Source organism: Amblyomma maculatum, chromosome 2 (genome assembly GCF_055883805.1).
Source record: "Amblyomma maculatum isolate TAMU_Amacu chromosome 2, ASM5588380v1, whole genome shotgun sequence".
Lineage (NCBI taxonomy): Eukaryota > Metazoa > Arthropoda > Arachnida > Ixodida > Ixodidae > Amblyomma > Amblyomma maculatum.
In genome coordinates, this window is record NC_139345.1 from 100,904,666 (window position 1) to 100,923,435 (window position 18,770).

General features: G+C 43.5%; 1 protein-coding gene across 2 annotated transcripts in view; it reads right to left on the reverse strand.

Annotated features, from left to right (window-relative positions):
- LOC146199411 (ATP-dependent RNA helicase DHX33-like) overlaps positions 1–18,770 on the reverse strand; it is a 40,779-nt gene that overhangs the window by 17,856 nt on the left and 4,153 nt on the right. For both annotated transcript variants that reach the window (XM_084594882.1, XM_084594883.1), the window contains exons 8-15: positions 18,618–18,716; positions 17,374–17,459; positions 15,857–15,942; positions 14,800–14,882; positions 13,243–13,340; positions 12,522–12,620; positions 9,518–9,592; positions 4,852–4,942 (exon numbers count right to left, since the gene is read on the reverse strand). In XM_084594882.1, coding sequence (XP_084451008.1) covers positions 4,852–4,942; positions 9,518–9,592; positions 12,522–12,620; positions 13,243–13,340; positions 14,800–14,882; positions 15,857–15,942; positions 17,374–17,459; positions 18,618–18,716 — 717 coding nt within the window. The remainder of the gene's footprint in view (positions 1–4,851; positions 4,943–9,517; positions 9,593–12,521; positions 12,621–13,242; positions 13,341–14,799; positions 14,883–15,856; positions 15,943–17,373; positions 17,460–18,617; positions 18,717–18,770) is intronic.

An 18,770-nucleotide genomic window follows, 5' to 3' on the forward strand; every position in this document is an offset into this window, starting at 1 on the left:
CTTGGCCATACGGTAAGTCACGCCTTCCAAGTGCAGCTGATTGCTATCGACACCTTTTCAGAATGAAACCAAGGTGTTGATGCCTTGCATGCTCTTAAACCATGTTATTTAAAGTTCAAGTGCTGAAATCATCTTCCAAGTGTACATTTGTCCTCTCAGAAGAAGAAAAATTTCTCATGGAACCACTTAATCTCCGATATGCGATGCACGAGTGCCTTACTGAATGCTGGGAGGTATGTTTCATTTGGTTGTACTTGTTCCATCAATTCCACACTGGATAAGGCTGTTGAAATATACCTTGGCATTGGCTACATTAAAAATGAATGGTTGGATGTAGGCCTGGTCATCTGCTTGCCATGATGTAACAACCAGATTTCAGCTACTGCCTCTTGGAGCAAAATTAAAAGCCACATGGGTTTTGCACATACTTTTGCGATTGTATTATCCAAATCCACACGAAAATAAGATTAGCTATACGAAAATGCATTACCTATCTAAAGTGCTGGCCAGGAACAAAAACATATATTATTCCAAAGCACATATTGAGTGGTATCATATCAATGACGTTTCACTGTATGTGGGTGCTGACATCTAGCTACATTACAGCTGCACTTTCATGGCATATACAACACTGGTAATTTCATTCATTCATTCATTCATTCATTCATTCATTCATTCGGTCGGTCGGTCGGTCGGTCGGTCGGTCGGTCGGTCGGTCAGTCAGTCAGTCAGTCATTATTTCAGTTTGTACATGCAAACTGCAGATGGTGAGAATCTGAATGAGCAAGTGCTGCACTCCTTGAACTGGTGCAGAAAATGCAGCCGAATCGAACAGACCTAGGAGTTCAGAGTTTCATACATGACACAACTATGCAATCTATATGAAAATCCAACTTTTTTTTTCCGGTTATCAAACTTGGGAGGCCAACCTTTATTCATATCAATCAATATGTGACTATGTCAAGTAAGTATTAGAAAGCGTAAAACTGACACGTAATGAAGACCACAAAGTGGTGTTAATATATACCCTACAAGTCGTAGCATTAGGATACTTATGCTCAACACTGCTGAAAAAGCTTACCAGAAAACTCAAAACTCTCAATGGCTAAAGAAAATGCTGACTCTAAATAAGTTGTATATTTAAAGTGTGCATACTTGTACACCCCCCCCCCCCCCTCCCACCCCCTTCCCAACAGCCTCCTCTGCACCATATTCATTTGCCAAAGGAAGGATATGCCCACAGCAGCATACAGAAATTTGCAGTGAGCTAGCATACTTTAAATTAAGCCAAGCTGCAGGTAACAAGCAACTGAAGAGAACTAAAACCATTGATAGTTCACAACCACATTGCTGCAGAAAAAACAAAAGGTATCTGCTCCTGTTTATGTAGTTGTTTCAGTGTTGCACACTGGCAAACTACTGGCAAACTACTTTCTTGAATGCATATTTTCAGGTATAAATTGAGTTTAACCTTGCTTCGAAGAAACCTGCTCACTGTCAAAAAATTTGCTGAAACCATGGTTTACCCAAATGCAAAGGGCTCTGCTTATATTATCCATTATATATACATATATATAGCATTTAAAGGAGCGAACAGTCTCGGAGTGCAAGGCAAACCTTTTTTTTTTATTATTATTCATACTGTTGACATTTACAGGAACATTGTCTTGCGTTGATTATTAGAATAAAGAGCATTAAATACAAAGCGGAAGGAAAAACAATGCGCCGATGGTGGATATATATATATATAAATAAAGCTTTTCATTTCCAGTTAAAGCCACATTTTAGCAATTTCTTGCATCCCGAGCAGATTACATCAGGATTAAGTTAACCTGATCACTACCTCAAAACAAGCCTCCAAAAGTTGCAAGTATGAAAGGCTGTGTACTGGAAACGGAGTTCTCTCTTAATTGCAAATGGTTTCAAGCTATCTTTAATGCCCATTAACGTCAGCATAGCTCTGCCTAGTGATATGTTTAAATACAGATGCTGAAGATAGCGGCCAGAAGACAAAAACTGACATGATGTTTAAGAGGCGTCACTGCACCAAGTGTTGCCCCTGCTAGCAATGTCTGGCTTCAACACTCCATTGCATTTCAAATTGCTGCTCTGAAAGAACATTTCTGCAGTGTACACACAAACACAGACGTTTGTTATGAAGATGCAAAGAAACAGTAACATATGCGAGGAAATAACAGGATGTAAACTAGAAGAATTTAGGTAAATGAAGTCTTTTTTTAACAAAAGCAGCCATATATAGATTGTCTATAGAAACAGTAAGAATCAGTATGTCTCCTCTGCTTTGCATCACAGCAGAAAAACATCACTGATTACTTTTACAGGCAAAAAGCTTTTAGGAACTCAATTTTGTACCTAACTTACACCTCAAACAACTGTGTGCAGTTTTTACATACCAAATTGCTTTAAAAAGATACAAGGGCTATAGACATATAGCATGTCTTCATTGAGACAACTGCACCTATTAGATGGTACTACAGTCAACGACCGATTTTTCGGACCCTATAGGGAACGCAAAAACGTCCGAAAATTCAGGCAGTCCGAAAAAACGAATGCGTGAAAAAAGACTTACCATTTTACGAATATATCTGGGATCAAAATAGTTAAACATGAGGTATTAGGCTGGCGAAACACCAAAGCATGAAAAAGAGCCGTTCAAAAACTCTATGCAGCCGACAGCCTGTTTATTATACATGTGTCGTTATGGCAGCTGGCGTTATTGCTACAGTGCCTTAAAGAACTTGACGATCCTTATTTGGACGGCATTCCGGAAGCTTGCATGCTATCATATTCGCCTCAATCTGAGCAAGAGTCATGTCAGCGCTGTACACCGATGAAAGCGTGCGCAATGCTCGCGTCAACTTGACGTTCGTAGGCGGCGCAGACATTGGCTCCTCATTCTCAACATCGGAGTCTTTCGAATCCTCCACAACTTGACGGACTAGCTCCTCGTCGGTCAGTTCTGCACTGAAGTTGAGCTCATTGTCAGCGTCGACGAACTGTTCAAAAGTTATTTCCGTCGGTATGGAAATCCCAGCAGAGCAGAGGTCGTTGATTGCGTCGTCCATGGGCAGGCACATGTCAATCATGTTGTCGCATTCAGGCAAGTCTGCTGCCTCTGTGGAGAGTGCGAAGCCTGCATGGCGAAAACAGTTGCGAATCGTGTCTTCCTTCACTGTCTTCCATGCATCCGCAAGCATTCCGACAGCAGACCGAAGGTCAACGTTGTAGCCTTTGCCGCTTTCCGCACACAACACCATGTGGTTTGGTACCTGTTAAAGATACAAAAGTTTCAGAATGAGGATGACGCCTTGGTCCATCGGTTGGAGAATTGCAGTCGTGTTAGGCGGCATGAATTCCAGCTGTACAGCCTTCAAATTCTTGATGTGACCATGAGCGACGCAGTTGTCAACGAAGAGAACGACACGTCTGTTCTGAAGTTCAAACTTCCTGTCCAACCTGCGGACGTAATACTCAAACAACTGCTGAGTGACCCATGCCTTTTTGTTGGCTTCGTACAACACTGGCAGCGATGCCCCTAAAGCACCTCGGGTTCTTCGACTTCCCGGTTACAAGCATGGGACGCTTCTCGCTGCCAGACATGTTGCTGCCGACGAGAACGGTCAGCCGCTCTTTACTGTGCTTGCCACCGTGGCATGGGTCACCAGCAAAAGCAAGCGTTATTTCCGGCAACATCTTATAAAATAAGCCAGTTTCGTTGCAGTTGAAAACATTGTCAGCAGAGAACTGCTGTAACAAAGACTGCAGTTTTCCGTTGCGGTACGTCTCAACAACTGCATTGTCGAAGGCGCCGCTCTCACCGCACACCTTCCTTGAACTTGAGGTCCTTCCAATGTTTAAAGTTTCTCAGCCACCCATCACTAAACTTAAAATCGGCAATGCCCATTTGAAGCGCGAGAGTTTCCGCTTTTTCTTTCAAGACGCCGCCCGAGACCGGCAACCGCATTGCAGTCATTGAATTAAGACACACGATGAGGGCTTCTTCAAGCTTTGGGTGAACACCTTGGCTTGCATTCCTTTTTTGGCTCCAGATGGTTTTTCGGCCGCTTCCAGGATTTCGCCCTTGTTCTGGAGAAAATCCGAGACTGTTTGCTTTGAAATGCCGAACTCCCTACCCACGTCAGCCTGCGATCAGCTGCTCATTACTTGTTTAATAATGGCGGCTTTCTTCTCCATCGTTAACCGACGGTACTGTTTTCCGCGCTTCGATGCCATCGGCGAGGACGGAGTGGGGGCCATCGCGGGCAAGCAAAATCCTCTTGTTGCGAAGTGTTGAACCACCTAAGCCTAGCGTCGCAGAGCACACTTGACACAATACGTAGCACGTAGCAAAACCATGCACTAGCGTAGCGGAAGAACACCATGTGATCTGCGATGCGTCTGCGCAATAAAAAGGCGAAACGGTCGCGGCATCGACGGCGCTTCAGAAAACTCCAGGAGAGGCGCTGGTAAACATAGCCAGCGTGGCCAGACCAAATCTGTGTTAGACAGCTAGGTACGGCTAGTTGTTCAAAGCTGTGACATGGTACGCAGACTGGGAGATAGCCAAAATGGCGGCTTTGTATGATGCAGTTGCAGTTTCAGACCTTCCAATGCGTCAAAAAGTGCAAAAATTGGATGGCGGGGGTTCGAGCGTCCGAAATTTCAGATGCCTTTATACATTGATTCTATGAGGCTCGTGGCGGTGCTGCGAAGACGTCCGGAATATCGGGCATGTCTGAAAATTTGGGTGTCCGAAAATTCGGTCATTGACTGTATAATGAATATTGTGCTACACATCGAAATGCGCAACTGGTTATGAAGCACGCTCACCTTGTCGGATGGTTTGTCCATGAAGTCAAAGGAAAATATGTTTTTGATGCCCAGGGCGAGCATCTGCAGGACCACGCCTGAAAGACTACACCTGAAAGGGCACAAGCGCACTTGGAAACATGGACGGTCAAAAGCAAGAAAATCTTCCTAGCTACCATCAAGCGCATGATGTATACCCACATAAATTCTGGAGAGCAATAACCCTCACACTGAACCTTGAAATACTGCTAAACCCTTTGTATAGCCACAATATAGGTAAGTGCACTTTTGAACACCCAGGATGCTCAGCATTTATGTTGCGAGGTGAACATCCAAACAGAAAAAGAAATATGCACTTATGTGAGGCAGCACTGAACAGATTTCTTCACTTCGAACAATCCGGGTGCATGCATTAAGCAGCTATATTCAAACCTTTCTACCATGAGCACAAACACAGGGCCCAGATGTACTACTGAAGAAACAAATGTGCATCATCACTTAGCAGCCATACAGTTACGATAAGAGCAGCTCACGAAAGTTGGAGCAATATGTATTGCACTTGACAGAGTGTTAGGAAGTGAAAGCACATTCTAACTGCTTTCCAGAATACTATTCCGGTGGCTAATGGGCATACGTGTTTGGGTGTTTATCAGGTGAGAATAATTGGAGTAAGTGAGAAAGAGAGACAAATCGCAGAAACATGAGCCAGAACACACGTAGCAAAAGCTTGTTGATATGAACTTGCATAAATGAAACACCTTGTTCCGTTGACATCTACGAATAAAGCAGCTAATTAATTCAAAAGCAAATTGGTTTCGCCACTGATAATTCAAACCACTATACCAGGATGGATTTGGAAGATGACACATGGCCATCCAAGCAGGACACACTCATCCCGTCCCTGGTTGGTATGTACACATTTGCTAGACTGTACTGCCTCTTCCGATGAGTTAAATGCTGCTTACAGATGCTCACACGGTTGCTAACCAACAGCGATTTTTAAGACTTCGGTAGCTGCTGGCACTAGCTATTGTTAGGCGGGCATGCATTTTGAATATCCTTTTTTTTTTTTATGAGAAAAATTATTGAAGAACTTAAAGCGCCCACGGTGGCTGTGAAAGGTGCAGATCCTATCCTTGTTCAAGAGTGTGATGCGTAAAATCATGATGTCACCCGCAACCAGGCATGTGCAAGCTGATAGGCCTATGCTTTTTCTCCCCAAGACTGGCTTCACTGCTTCTAACTTCCAGCAGGTAGTATAATAATAAGTGCTTTCACCATCGGAACTGAGGTTTTTCACTGTACCTTTTCATAACATTAAAAATGTTGTTTCCCTACTTATTACTTTAGGCCAAAGATGACTTTTGTGTGCAAAATTTCAAGCATATATTTAATTGCATCAGTACCACACTTGGCATGTAAAACCTATAAGGTGTGTATAGAACAAAGATATTTAGGTTTTAATGCAATCAGTGAAATTTTTTTAATTCTGACTTTGTTAAATATTCAGGCACCAACCATACATAATGCTACACTAAGTATCAAATTGCCTCAAAACACTGCAAGCCAAGGGAATGACATTAATTTGCTTAGTTCAACACAATGGGGTGTTAGAGACAAGAAAAATTATTTTTCACTGCTCTGTCATGCCTGCTCTAAATGCCATTTAAAACAGGAAAGCATCAAGCTATCTCGAAACTAAGAAGAGGTTGCGACAGAAGAAATTAAGCTCTGTAAGCAGTACAATTTTCAGTCACTCTTAGCACAACTATTAAAAAAATGAAGTCCTTTAGGAACATTTTCTCTAAAATAATGGACGACACCATCAAAACCAAGATACAGTGAATCAAGCACATTGCAGTATGACTGGCATTTGTGAAGGGAATGAAAGTGAGCTTTCGCTGATATTTATGAAATTACTTTTTTTTTTTTTCATACAACCTGGCTTTCGGTATTTGTGTTGCACAATTGTAGACTCCCGTTAAGACGAACTCGCTTAAGATGAACCCTCAGTTAAGATGAACAGTGGAGGTCGTTTGTTTGGTTCCCCATAGAGTCAATGCAAAAAAAATCCGCTTAAGATGAACACTTTGCAATCGCTAATCGAAGATGAATTTTCACGGCCAGCCGCACCCCACCCGCGCAGCTTACTCGACCGTCCGAGCAGCGCTTCAGCGGAAAGAAAAAAAAAAAAAAAGCTTTTCAGTGCCACGACCATCCGTGCCGCCGACGCATGCAGACCCAAGCATGTCGGCGTCGGAAATGCGATTCTACGAAGGCGGAAGAGTGCCGCTGTTCGTCCTCTCCCACTGTTCCCCCGCTCACTCCTTTTGTCCCCGCAGTAGGAGTAGGTTCGCGTTTCGCGTCGCGCCGGCTGTCTTGGTACGACCTCGAGCAAGGACGAAACAGAGCGCAGAGAGGAAGAGAGAGAGAGAGAGGAAAAAAAGAGCATGCGCGGCCCGGCCAGCAAAACTAGCGAAACGCGAGAAAAAAAACAGTGAGAAGAAAAAGCAGCCAATGACGTTTCCCAATGGTGATCACGTGATAGTGTCGTCATGCCAGTGCTACCGAGCTCCGCACCTTTGCTGACTGCCAACGACGCCTACTACGCAGTGCAGAGATCAATTGTTCGTGGCGGGCGTGCACGTCGTGTCCCGCAATTTTCTACCAGGCTGTACGCTGTCACCTCGTGGTGTGCGCTGTTTGTTTTCGTGCACGCCGTGTTCGCCGTGTTGCTACTATGGCTGGTCAGACAACAACTCGAAAAAAACCGCTTGAGCTTCGTGAGAAGGCCGAAGTTTTGACCGAAGTTCGCGCCGGCCGGCTTTCAGACTGAAATAGTGCGCAAGTTTGGCATCGCGAAAAGTATCGTGAGCGGTATCGTGAAGGACGAAGTGCGGATTACCAGTGCTTTGGAAGATGGTGAGCTTGCGCCGAAGCAGAAGAGGATGCGCACAGCTATGCACAAAGACCTTGAAGACGTTCTGCTTGCCTGGGTGAAGAGAGCGCGCAGTGCGAATTTGCCAGTGAATGGAGTGCTACTGAAAGCTAAGGCGGAAGAAATTGCTCTGCAACTGAATGTCGAGTTTGCGTGCAGCGATGGGTGGCTCGACCGTTTTCGGAAAAGGCATGGACTGGCCTTTCGTTGTGTTGTCGACGAGGCCGCTGCAGTGGATGAAGCGGTCTGCAGCGATTGGAGGCAGAACAAGATGAATGAACTCATGGACGAATATGACCCTCAAGACATATACAATGTGGACGAAACTGCGCTTTTCTACCAGCTACTCCCAAATAAAACGCTCACATTTGCTGGTGATGACTGCGTGGCGGGCAAACGGAGCAAGTTTCGAGTAACGGTCTCGTGGACGCAAATATGACTGGGACTGACAAACTAAAGTTGCTGGTGATTGGCAAATCTAAAGCACCATGCTGCTTTAAAAACATAAAAACGCTGCCGGTCACTTACATGGCTAATTCAAAAGCGTGGATGACGCAGGCACTTTTCGAGCAGTGGCTTCAAGAGATGGATCGCCACTTCCAGAGACAGAAGAGAAAAGTTCTCATTGTTGTTGACAACTGTCCCGGACACTGCCACGTCGCCGGACTTCATGCCATCCGACTGGAGTTTCTACCAGCGAATACAACGGCGAAGCTGCAGCCTATGGACCAGGGAGTAATAAGTAGCTTGAAGAGGCACTATTGTTGCTCTCTGCTGCAAAGGATGCTGATTTGCATGGAGAGCAGTAAGGAGTACACAGTTAACCTGTTAAGTGCTGTCCACTTACTGACGAGCGCCTGGGAGCAGGTTACTCAAGCCAACGCCTTCCGCCATGCAGGATTTGTGGCACTTAGTGATTGCTCAGTGCAGAATGACTGCGATACTACGAATGAGGACCACACTGCGAACTTGGAGGATAGAAGCATTGTTTCTGCGCTGAGCAGTAAGGGTGTGTTCATTGACATCAGTGCGTATGTCAGCATTGACGAAAGTGTGGAAACGTGTAGGGCTGACACACTGGACGCTCTGATTGAAGAAGTGCTTGACCTACCATCGGAAACTGCTGCTGAAGATGACAGCTTGAATGTTATGCCTGAATCTGCACTAGTTACCTGTGATGCAGCTGATGCCTGCCTAGACACTTTAGCGCAGTTTTTTGAACAGTGTGAGGGCACTGAAGGGTATCTTCAAAAGTTAAGCGAGATGTCTGCTTTTGTAACAGGCCGTCGATTTTCACGACAGGCACAAAAAAGAATAACAGACTGGGTAACAGTCAACAATGCCTGATGCCTTACTACTGCAAAGTGTAGTAGACAATCATTAGTCCAATAAATGCTTGTATTGCAGTTTATTTTCCTGAAAGGCCATTTTATTCATTTGTTCTCATATATGAGGTATTTGGACACACTCTGCATGCTCAAACATCATTTTTGGAAGCACTCCTGATTAGACGAACTTCTGATAAGACGAACAATTTTCATGGTCCCTTGGAGTTTGTCTTAAAGGGAGTCTACTGTATACTGATACACTAATCTGATTTTAGCATGCCGTGCCGTGCTACAAATAAAGCATTGAACAAGAGTACTTTGCAGTCAATCCAGTGAATGTTGACTATAAAGATGAATTAGCCTAGTCTGTATGCATCATATAGAGGCACTAAGCATCACTATTGACACAAAGATGTCATACCTCTGTATTTCAGGGATGCTGTGCTCTTTCATGGCTTCATACTCTGCCTTGGTGTAGAGCCTGTAGCAGACACCACTGAAACCAGGAAGAATTATGTCTTTTTGTTTCACAACCAAATGTTAGCTGCAGCATGCAACCTTTCACTTATCTGTTTTAAAACCAACTGCAACCTCTACCTTCGTGAAAACTGTAACAGTGCACATCAGGTGCAACTTCTTATAAGGATAGGCAAATTCTAACAAAAATATACACCTAACAACCACCAACAAGACGTAATGGACTGAATAAAAGTGGTAACGAAGCAAGCACTGGCTTCATCAATACACTACAAAGCGAATTTAAACCCATGGCAAGTGCAACGTGCAAGATATATATACGAGGTGTGACACAAAAGAAATGAGACTGGTCCATTAAATTATTGTACTTAAAGAATCGGTTCTCTGTGACATTATCACCTTCAAAGTAGTCGCATTTAGCATTCATACACTTCTGCAGTCTGTGCTGCCACTGCTGGTAATAGTTCTGGAACAAGGTTATTGGAAGGCCCTTCAGGAGATTTTCCGTTTTTGCCTGAACCTCTTCAACTGAGGTAAAATGGGCTCCCTTTAAGGGGGGACGAGGGTCTTAAAACTAACTTTTTTAGTTATGGCTAGAATCTCACGAAACTTTGTACACAGATGTGGTTTTCTCTCCTGATTTCAAAAATGCAATTATGATTAAGCTGGTGGTCTTAGATCAAAAGTTATCAAACAAAGTCCAGAGCATAATTAGTGAATTTCTTACGCAGCTTTAATGAACTTTGTCATTGCTTTTCGTTGCTTTTAATTACATAGATTGATAGCCAAAGTCTTCCCATACCCGATGACATCATTCGTTTTTCTCAAAAAGGCACGTCATCCTCACATATTATGGTGAGAGTAAAAGGCTGCATTATTTGACATGAACTCATTAATCTAATCTCAAATTGACATTTATCCATTGTCTAAACCAAAATATTAAAAATGTCATTGGCTACTTCATTTCTCTCTGAAGAAAATGGTACCAAAGTTATTTGTGTGAACTAAAATGAAGTTATCAAAACCCTGCGTAAGACTGTAGAGATCGACCAAAAATATGAAACTGAGAAAACGGCATTTGAAATTTGACCACATATTATAACTTGAACAATCAGTAGCCTCACTGTGATATTTCTCACCAAAAATGTCATGCTCTTCCCATTTCCAAAACTGTCTTTGGCTTTTGAATATGTCAACTAAAACTGAAGCTATCACCATTACCCATGGCCAAGGTAGTGTATGCCATTAGGAAATCAGCAAAAGTTTTTGACATGCAATATTATTTTAATGGCAATTTGAAAAAATCTCGATAGAGTGATGTAAGTGTTGGATCACCCCCTGATCTTTTCAATATGACTGCAGTGATGCTAAATTTGTCATTGTCACTCGGCGACAATGTAGAGAAAAAGCACAGTAAGGCTGAGTGCAATGCCCAGAAACAGCACTGAGAAAAACATATTTGCATTTTGAGACCTTTAACTTTTGCTACACGGCAGCTATGGTAACATAAATGGAATCGTTGTGAGGCTTTGTTCTTTATGAGAAAGGCTATAGTATACTAAACATATAACAGTACCCTCCCCAAATACTGGCAAAAGCTTGCCACGAAGTCTAAATATACCGCCACTAGAACCAGCATGAGAAGCTTCATTTACCACTTCATATGCCCAGTGCCCTTCAATGCAGACAAATACTCAAATTAACGATAAAACAGTCTTGCAATATTAATAAACCTGTACAAAGTTTAAGGCTAAAGCACAGCGGCATACTGGAATGACCTAATAAATTGGCTAATATTCCAGAATGAAACTTTGCTACTTTGCTGTAAAGCGCATGCAGGGCCGCACGCGGGTTCCCTTGCTGTAGCAAAGCTCGAACTTTCACACCCCTTGAGCACAGCGACGTGATTACTTAGACAATCTGCAAAAAAACGAAACCGTCCGCGGATGACGAACGCGTGCAACGGCGCAATGTCAGGCTCGTGAAGCGACGCGATAAAAAAGCAACGAAGTTGTAGCGTCGGTGGGGACCATGAGTATCAGCTGAACAGTTAAATCTATCGATGCTATCTTTGATGCCTCTGAACCGCTCGCAAACGATTATATGCCGCACGTACAAACAAAAAAAAAAGGAAAGTCAGTCGCGCTGGCCAATGGGAAGCGCGAGACAAGGGGCTCGCTTCGCGAGCGCGCGCTCCAGCCAATCAGTGGACCGGAAACGGCTTTCGGAAAACCCGCGACGGTGGTTGTTCTGTTTGAGCGATGTCATTTGGAGATGCCGCAAAATGCGCACAAAGAAACAAGCTTCAAAACAAGTCCAAGGTGGCGGTAGCCAGCCGGCTGCTTCACCTGCGGCGCGCGCGGGAAGTTCGAACAATTTTCATCCCTTTTTGGCCATTTCGAGGCTCCCATGGCGTTTTAAAAGTTGATTTTACCGTATTTTCCGACCGAATTCAGTGTTGATATTTTGAAGGCTAGTGCTCAAAGGTACAAACATTCCGAAAATGCGTTTTTCTCAAAATCAATTTTTCGCCCATTTTTGACCAGTTTAAGACCTTTTTGACCAGTTTAAGACCCGCGTCCCTCCTTAAGCAAGATTTAATTTTTGGAAATAAAAAAGTTACACGGAGCCAAATCAGGTGAATAAGGAGGATGCTCCATCACAGTAATGTTTTGCTGGTCAGAAACTGCTTGACAGATAGGGCCGTGTGAGGGGGTGCATTGTCCTGATGCAACAGCCATCTATCACTTCACAACTGTGACCTTCTGTTTTTCCTAATTTTTTCCCGAAGTACTTCAGTGTAGTAGTGTTGATTAACAGTCTGACCACTGGGAACCCACTAAATCATTAGAATTCCACTCTTTTTCGAAGCTACACACTTAGTCTCGTTTCTTTTGTGTCACACCTCGTACACAAGGTGTACTAGAGAATTCTGGAGCAAGACTTACCTGCACTCACGGCCTGCCCTTCCAGCTCTCTGCCATGCTTGCGCCCTCGATATCTTCTTCACTTTGAGCACCTCAAGACCTGTTCCTGGTTGGTATGTCCTTTAAACAAAAACAGCACAACATTGCACAAAGTGTTTAATGTTGGCCAGAAAAGAGACATGTACCTACGGAACCATATCTGCATTCAGCTTGAATAATCCACATAGTGCAAACAAAGTGATAAAAAAAAAATGCATGTAGATGAGAATATGACAGGATAAACACTGTCTTTCTGCAAGAGCGCCAATGCTGTAATGCTGTCATTTTCTTTGCTCCGTTGCCATTAAGCTTTGCATCAACTTTCCACAGCTGTGTGAATCCACTATTACCTGCTTCAAACAGAGAACACATCTGATGCAGTGTAGAACAGTATCTGCAGTAACACTAATGCCGGTGCAGTGAATCCATTACCGGTAACAGCAGTACTGCTCCTATGAATACACACTTGGTGACAGCACCACTTGTGCTAAAGTTTGTGGCAAAAACAGAGAGAGAGGAATTTATTAACAAAGTGCTGCTAAAACCCATTGTGGACTAGTGAAATCAATTGTTGATGCCAGCAGCAATAAGCTTGGTGCCAAATTATTGTTCAAACAGCTAGATCAGCATAACCAAGGAAAAACCAGAGAGCAGGTATAAAACAATGCTGCGAAGCAGACTGCTTCAGGAAACAAATTTTTACCTTTGCTTGACAACTCCTGTGTCAACTACATATTTGATTCCAGGGATGGTGATGGATGTCTCCGCAATATTTGTTGAGAAGATTACTTTCCTCCAACCCTGTTTTTAGATACACAAGAATAAGAGCTTGAAGACAGCATAACTACAGTACAAAATACATTCAAATAAACAAGACAAAATGCACTTGACAGATAATAGAAAGACCAAACTGTGTTATCAACTTCTTAACATAGGGTAGGTGTACGAATTAAACTCCCTGGCTTGGCACATCGGCACACCAAGCCCGTAGTAGGCACATCCTTCAGTTGTGAGCCTTTTTACTAGGATGCAGCTCTTAGAACGATGTGGACTTGTGTAGGCAGATTCGAGCATGGCAAGGAGTAGAATGAATGCACACACTACCATCCGTATTTCCTTATTTTCTTAGGATCATCGCAGCCTCACTCGCCGTAAACCTAGCACCTTGAGGCAACCTACATGAGCTCCACATCGTGAAAAACACGGTCTGTTAAAACAAGTTTTCACTTACGCTGAAGAATTCGAATAGGTGCATTGCTATAACAATAGCTACTTCTCAACATGTCTGAGTGTGCTCCTAATATTTCTTCCTCAACGTGTTAGACTATGTTGTGAGAAGCGGTGAGCAAAACCCTGCTGCGAAATTATCAACAGGTAACTTGTCGATGTTGCAGCAGAACATGCCCTGCACTCCTATGTGTAGCCTGGACAAATGTACAGTGCAAGGCATGGTGGAGTTGACATGGCACAGATAAACTATAACAGAACCAGGCTCCGGTGCATGTTTCCATTCCGTCAAGGGGATAGTGCACCAACTCACTGTTATGCAAGGTATTTAAAAGAACATTTTCGCTCCAGAGCACATTAATGTCAGAGCAATGTGTGTGATAATGTGCAAAGCAACAGTCACAAGTTATGATACTTTAGCTATTTTAATATGTGCAAGACATGTATTATTCCTGCCACCAAGAAAAAGTGGAAAGAACAGTAATCAAGTGGGCTAGGCAGTTGGAAGTTAAACCCATTACCTGGGTTTCTTGATGACATACATTGATGTACTCCATTGGCAACACTGCAAGCCCCATCATCAATGCATTCCCGTGCATAACTTTGTCTATACAAGCATTGCAAAAAATGCTGTCTTTTTGTTGCTTTTTTATGGGTCACCTTGTTGTTTTGGAGGGGATGGCATGGAAGCTGGGAATGTGTGTCGGTCATCGCACTTACAGACGAGCAAGAGTTTTCATCTTGAAGCCAGTTTATGTCACCTCCTCATTTGCTCAGAGTTCTGAGATCGATCATTAGGTGTATCAAAGATCCTAATGCCCAATTTTACAGTAACATCCCTTACAAGGGATGTTAAGAGGGCTCGATTGTTTGCAGACTAAGTACAGAATCTGATGCAGTGATTACTGCAGCTTAAGCATTCAACATGCACTGCACACATTCATTAGCAGTCAGCACATGAAGTGTTCTTTCAACACAAATTACACCAATGAAAAAAAAATACAAAACTAGAGGGCAAAAGCCTTCCACATACCTTTGGTGTTGGCTGGAACACTTTCAGCTGCAGACTTGAAGGAAGAGCCGAGTACAGAGGGAGGGCAAGGACATTTTGCTCCTCTTCAGTAGAAAGCCAGAAAAAAGAAACAAAAAAACATAGATGGATAAATATAAGCATGAGTTTCAATTAAAAAGAAATGCAATCTGTCAGAACTGTACATAATGGGAAGAATGTAACAGTGTACAAAACATCACCTTTCTTCTTCTTTAGACTGCCTAAATAACATGTTAAAACTCAACAAGAATTGAAGCAGACGTATTAACCGGATAAACTTCCGTAATGGACCAGTTTTTTTTTTTCAAGAAACATTGACATCAGTTTGGGGCGGGGTTCATTACGCAGAAAAAAAAGCTGACAAATTTTTTTGCGAGAGTTGAAACGCTGCCCGTCCATTATTAATGATGGCACATGATCAGCCCCAATAACGGTACCGTTTTCCAGCATCGTTCGCTTCAAAAGGTGTTTGTTGACATTACCCCGCAATAGGTAATGTCAAAATATAAACATGCCATGATGTTCTCGCTTCTCACTGTGCAGCCTCTTCGCGCACTAGCAATGAATGCAGTGTGGGCTGCAATGGCGCAAAACTGAGAGAGGCGCTAAAGACAAGCATTTTTCTTTAAGCGAGTTTTCATCGACAAAAAATGATGAGTGAGCTCATTATGTAAGTGGACTCACTACGTGAGCAAATACTGTAAACTTAAACAAATACTACCCAATTTTTTTTAAAATAAATGCTGACACTCTAACTTCCAAATTAGTGACATGCCTTAGGCAACTATACTCTGGCTACTAGTACTGCTATGTTTTCCTCAGCATCTCATGAAAATTCTCTACAATTGGCAACACTGATATTTTATGGCACACTCACAAAAAGAACTAAACAGCAGAATAATGACACCTTGAGGTTTAAAAATCTCCCCCCTCCCCCCCCCCCCCCTCCCCCCAAACCCCCTTAGCTACAGAAGCATATTTTCTAAAACATGTAGTCCATAATGGCTAGCAAGGTTAAAGGAATATCGCAGTACAATACCAGGATCAAGCTGCAGCCTTGTTTCCCGAGCAGCTCGAACAGCTGATTCAATTTCTTCTTGGCCAGTGCAAAATACGAGAATGTCCCTGCAATGTAAAAGGTTACAGTGCAAAAGCTTACACAAATAAGGCTCTTTGAAATCAGTACTAAGCTCAACCTAAGTTATTACCATCGCCAAGTTGTTCACCTTTATGGAAAACAAGAAACGTTGCAACAGCACTGCATTAAAACTGCCATTGAGGATAACAAAGATAATGCTACCACAAGCAATGAATATAGTTCTTTAGTTATTTCTTAACTTTACCAAAGTAAATTATTAGTTTCAACAAAACTACCAGAAAGTATGGAAACTTTCTATTATGCAACGTGACCAACAAGCCCCGTAATTGCTAAGGTTCTTCATGTAGAGGGGTCCCCACATACTATTACCTTCAATTCTCAATGGGGATAGAATAATTTTTGGTTTAGGCAGCTAATTATCAGTTCAGAGAGTTCTATGCACAATTCATCTCCAAAATACAGGGTGGCAACAAACTGCTTTCTTCCAAAGGAGCATACTACTACAAAGACAACAAAGCGGGGAGTGGTGCAGAACAGAGCACTCACACCGGGCCCGCTGGCTTTTAAAGCAATCCTATCATCACGTAGCCTTGTTTTCAGTCATGTTATCGTCCTTTGCTTGCAACGATTTAACATCTTGTTCGTGGAGTGGCCGTTCTTCATTCCTTTTCATCCAGTCTCTGAAGCGCTGCCTTTCATTTACCTCGGTTGTGAGCCACAGTCAGCTGGACTGGCTGCACAGCTCTGCCCTGGCTCGACTAGACCAACCCAACCTGCCGCTCTCCCCAGTTCCGTCCCAAGCCCTAACCCCAAGAAAAGATGACCAAGAAAAGCCACAAGACGAAACAATGCTTGCGACCCCACAATGAAGTGTTGACCCTATGACCATTAGACCCAAAACAGTGCCCCGCCTCGGTCGCCCACTGTGTCCATGTGCCTGGCCCTACGAATAATGGCAACTGCCAGACTCGAAGTTCTAGGGAGAAGCATTCACCAGGTATTCTCATTCATCTTGTGGCAAGCCTTTAAGCTTAGCCTCCCTGACCATGCTCACCATCACGTCATGCATCATATTCCAAGCAATCAGCTGGATGATTGCTCGGGGCATGAATATGAAGATGACAAAGCGGGCAGTGGTGCAAGGTGGAGCACTTGAACCTGGCCCACTGGCCATTAAAGCATATCTCAACATCATGTCACGTTGTCCTGTTTCTGTCATTAAGTTGCCGTTTCTTTTGCATGCCCCACTTTAACAATGTGAATAATCCTATCCTCTTAAACAAGCCAGAGAGAGAAAGGAATAGGCGAGACAGGAAGGTAGACTAGAGTTAAAGAAATTAAAACAGGGTGCAGCAGGTAAAGCACTGACCAACATTCTTGCTGCCGAGCACCGGGTGCCTAATTCAAAAACTTGCTTGCCGTGTTTTACGAGAAGGCAGGCAAGATGAGCCACTAACCCTGGCCCTTGGTTTCTGTGTATCTGAAATACAGTGACCAAGGCTGAGAAGATGTAGTCCTCTTGAGACTTTACAGCATACATGATCTGGAAGGGTAGAGAAAAAGAGTGGTCATGGTCAAGTCAGCTAAAGCAGAAAGTCACGTTACTAAGTATTTATCTTCGATGAGTCGACCCGTAGCAATATGGTAAGCAGTAAACTTGTAATTACCAGTAAGTCAGGTGGTTAAGCAAGAGCCAAGAGGTGACTGCATAAAACTGACAGTTCATTCAGTGGCACCGTGGTCTGCTGGGGCCCCACTGGTACGGCAGCCAAGGATAAAGAGCTTTCTGGTCCTGCCGGGGTGGCGCAGTGGTTAGAGCGCTCGACTACCGAGTTCAAGAATGCAGGATCAAATCCTGGTTGCGGTGGCCGCTTTTCGATGGAGGCGAAAAGCTAGGCACCCATGTGCTGTGCCATGTAATACACGTTAAAGAACCCCAGGTGGTCGAAATGCCTGGAGCCCTCCATTATGGCGTCTTTCATAGCCAGAGTCACTTTGGGACAATAAGTTCCAGAAACCAAACCAAACCGAAAAGCTTTTTGCATGCGCACGCAGCCCTCAGTAATGCTTCTACTATTGCCATGAAGAAACAATGTAATTATTAAAAAATATATATATTATACTTGCGTGATTTTCTCTCTTCCATGCTTACCAATATACCTGCAGCAGCATGAAACATGCTAATGAACCAAAGGACCACCATCTATTCCACTTCATTCATTTCTGGTTCTTTCAGTGATTTGAACTTGCTCATTTTGAACTGGCATATTATACAAACTAACACACTATAGCTGAATGTCCTTTAAGAATGTAGTGGCCAATGCTTCCTAAAGGCGGCCCTCCAGTTAATGAGTCAACTAAATGTGGCACCTATGTTGGTTTGACTAATCTGTGGTTAATCCTTCTGCAACTGCTAGCCCCCTGTGATGCCCTGCCAGCAGGTGCAAAAGGTTAACTCTGACGTCATGACAACTGGTTCACATCAGTGATTGGAGGGCCTCCTTTGAAGGGCATTTGCCACTGCTTACATGAGTTGCATCTGCCCATGATTTCATCAATCTCTGGTGTAATAAAAAGGCTTCACGCAATTTAAGCAAATTTTCAGCCCTCCTCGAGCTCACATTATCGACAGCATTTGTACCGCCTCCTGTAGCTCAACACAGCACAGACTAAGCCGTGTCACTAATGCAGTGAAACTTACCTCAATAGGATGCTGCCTTCCTTCAAGTGTGTACACAGGGGCATTATCAAAGTACCGGGAAAAGTGGTCCACGTCCATGGTGGCGGACATGACAACAATCTGAGACATGGGCAGGAAGCAAGAAAAGGCATTTATGTCACTCAAGACAGCGTA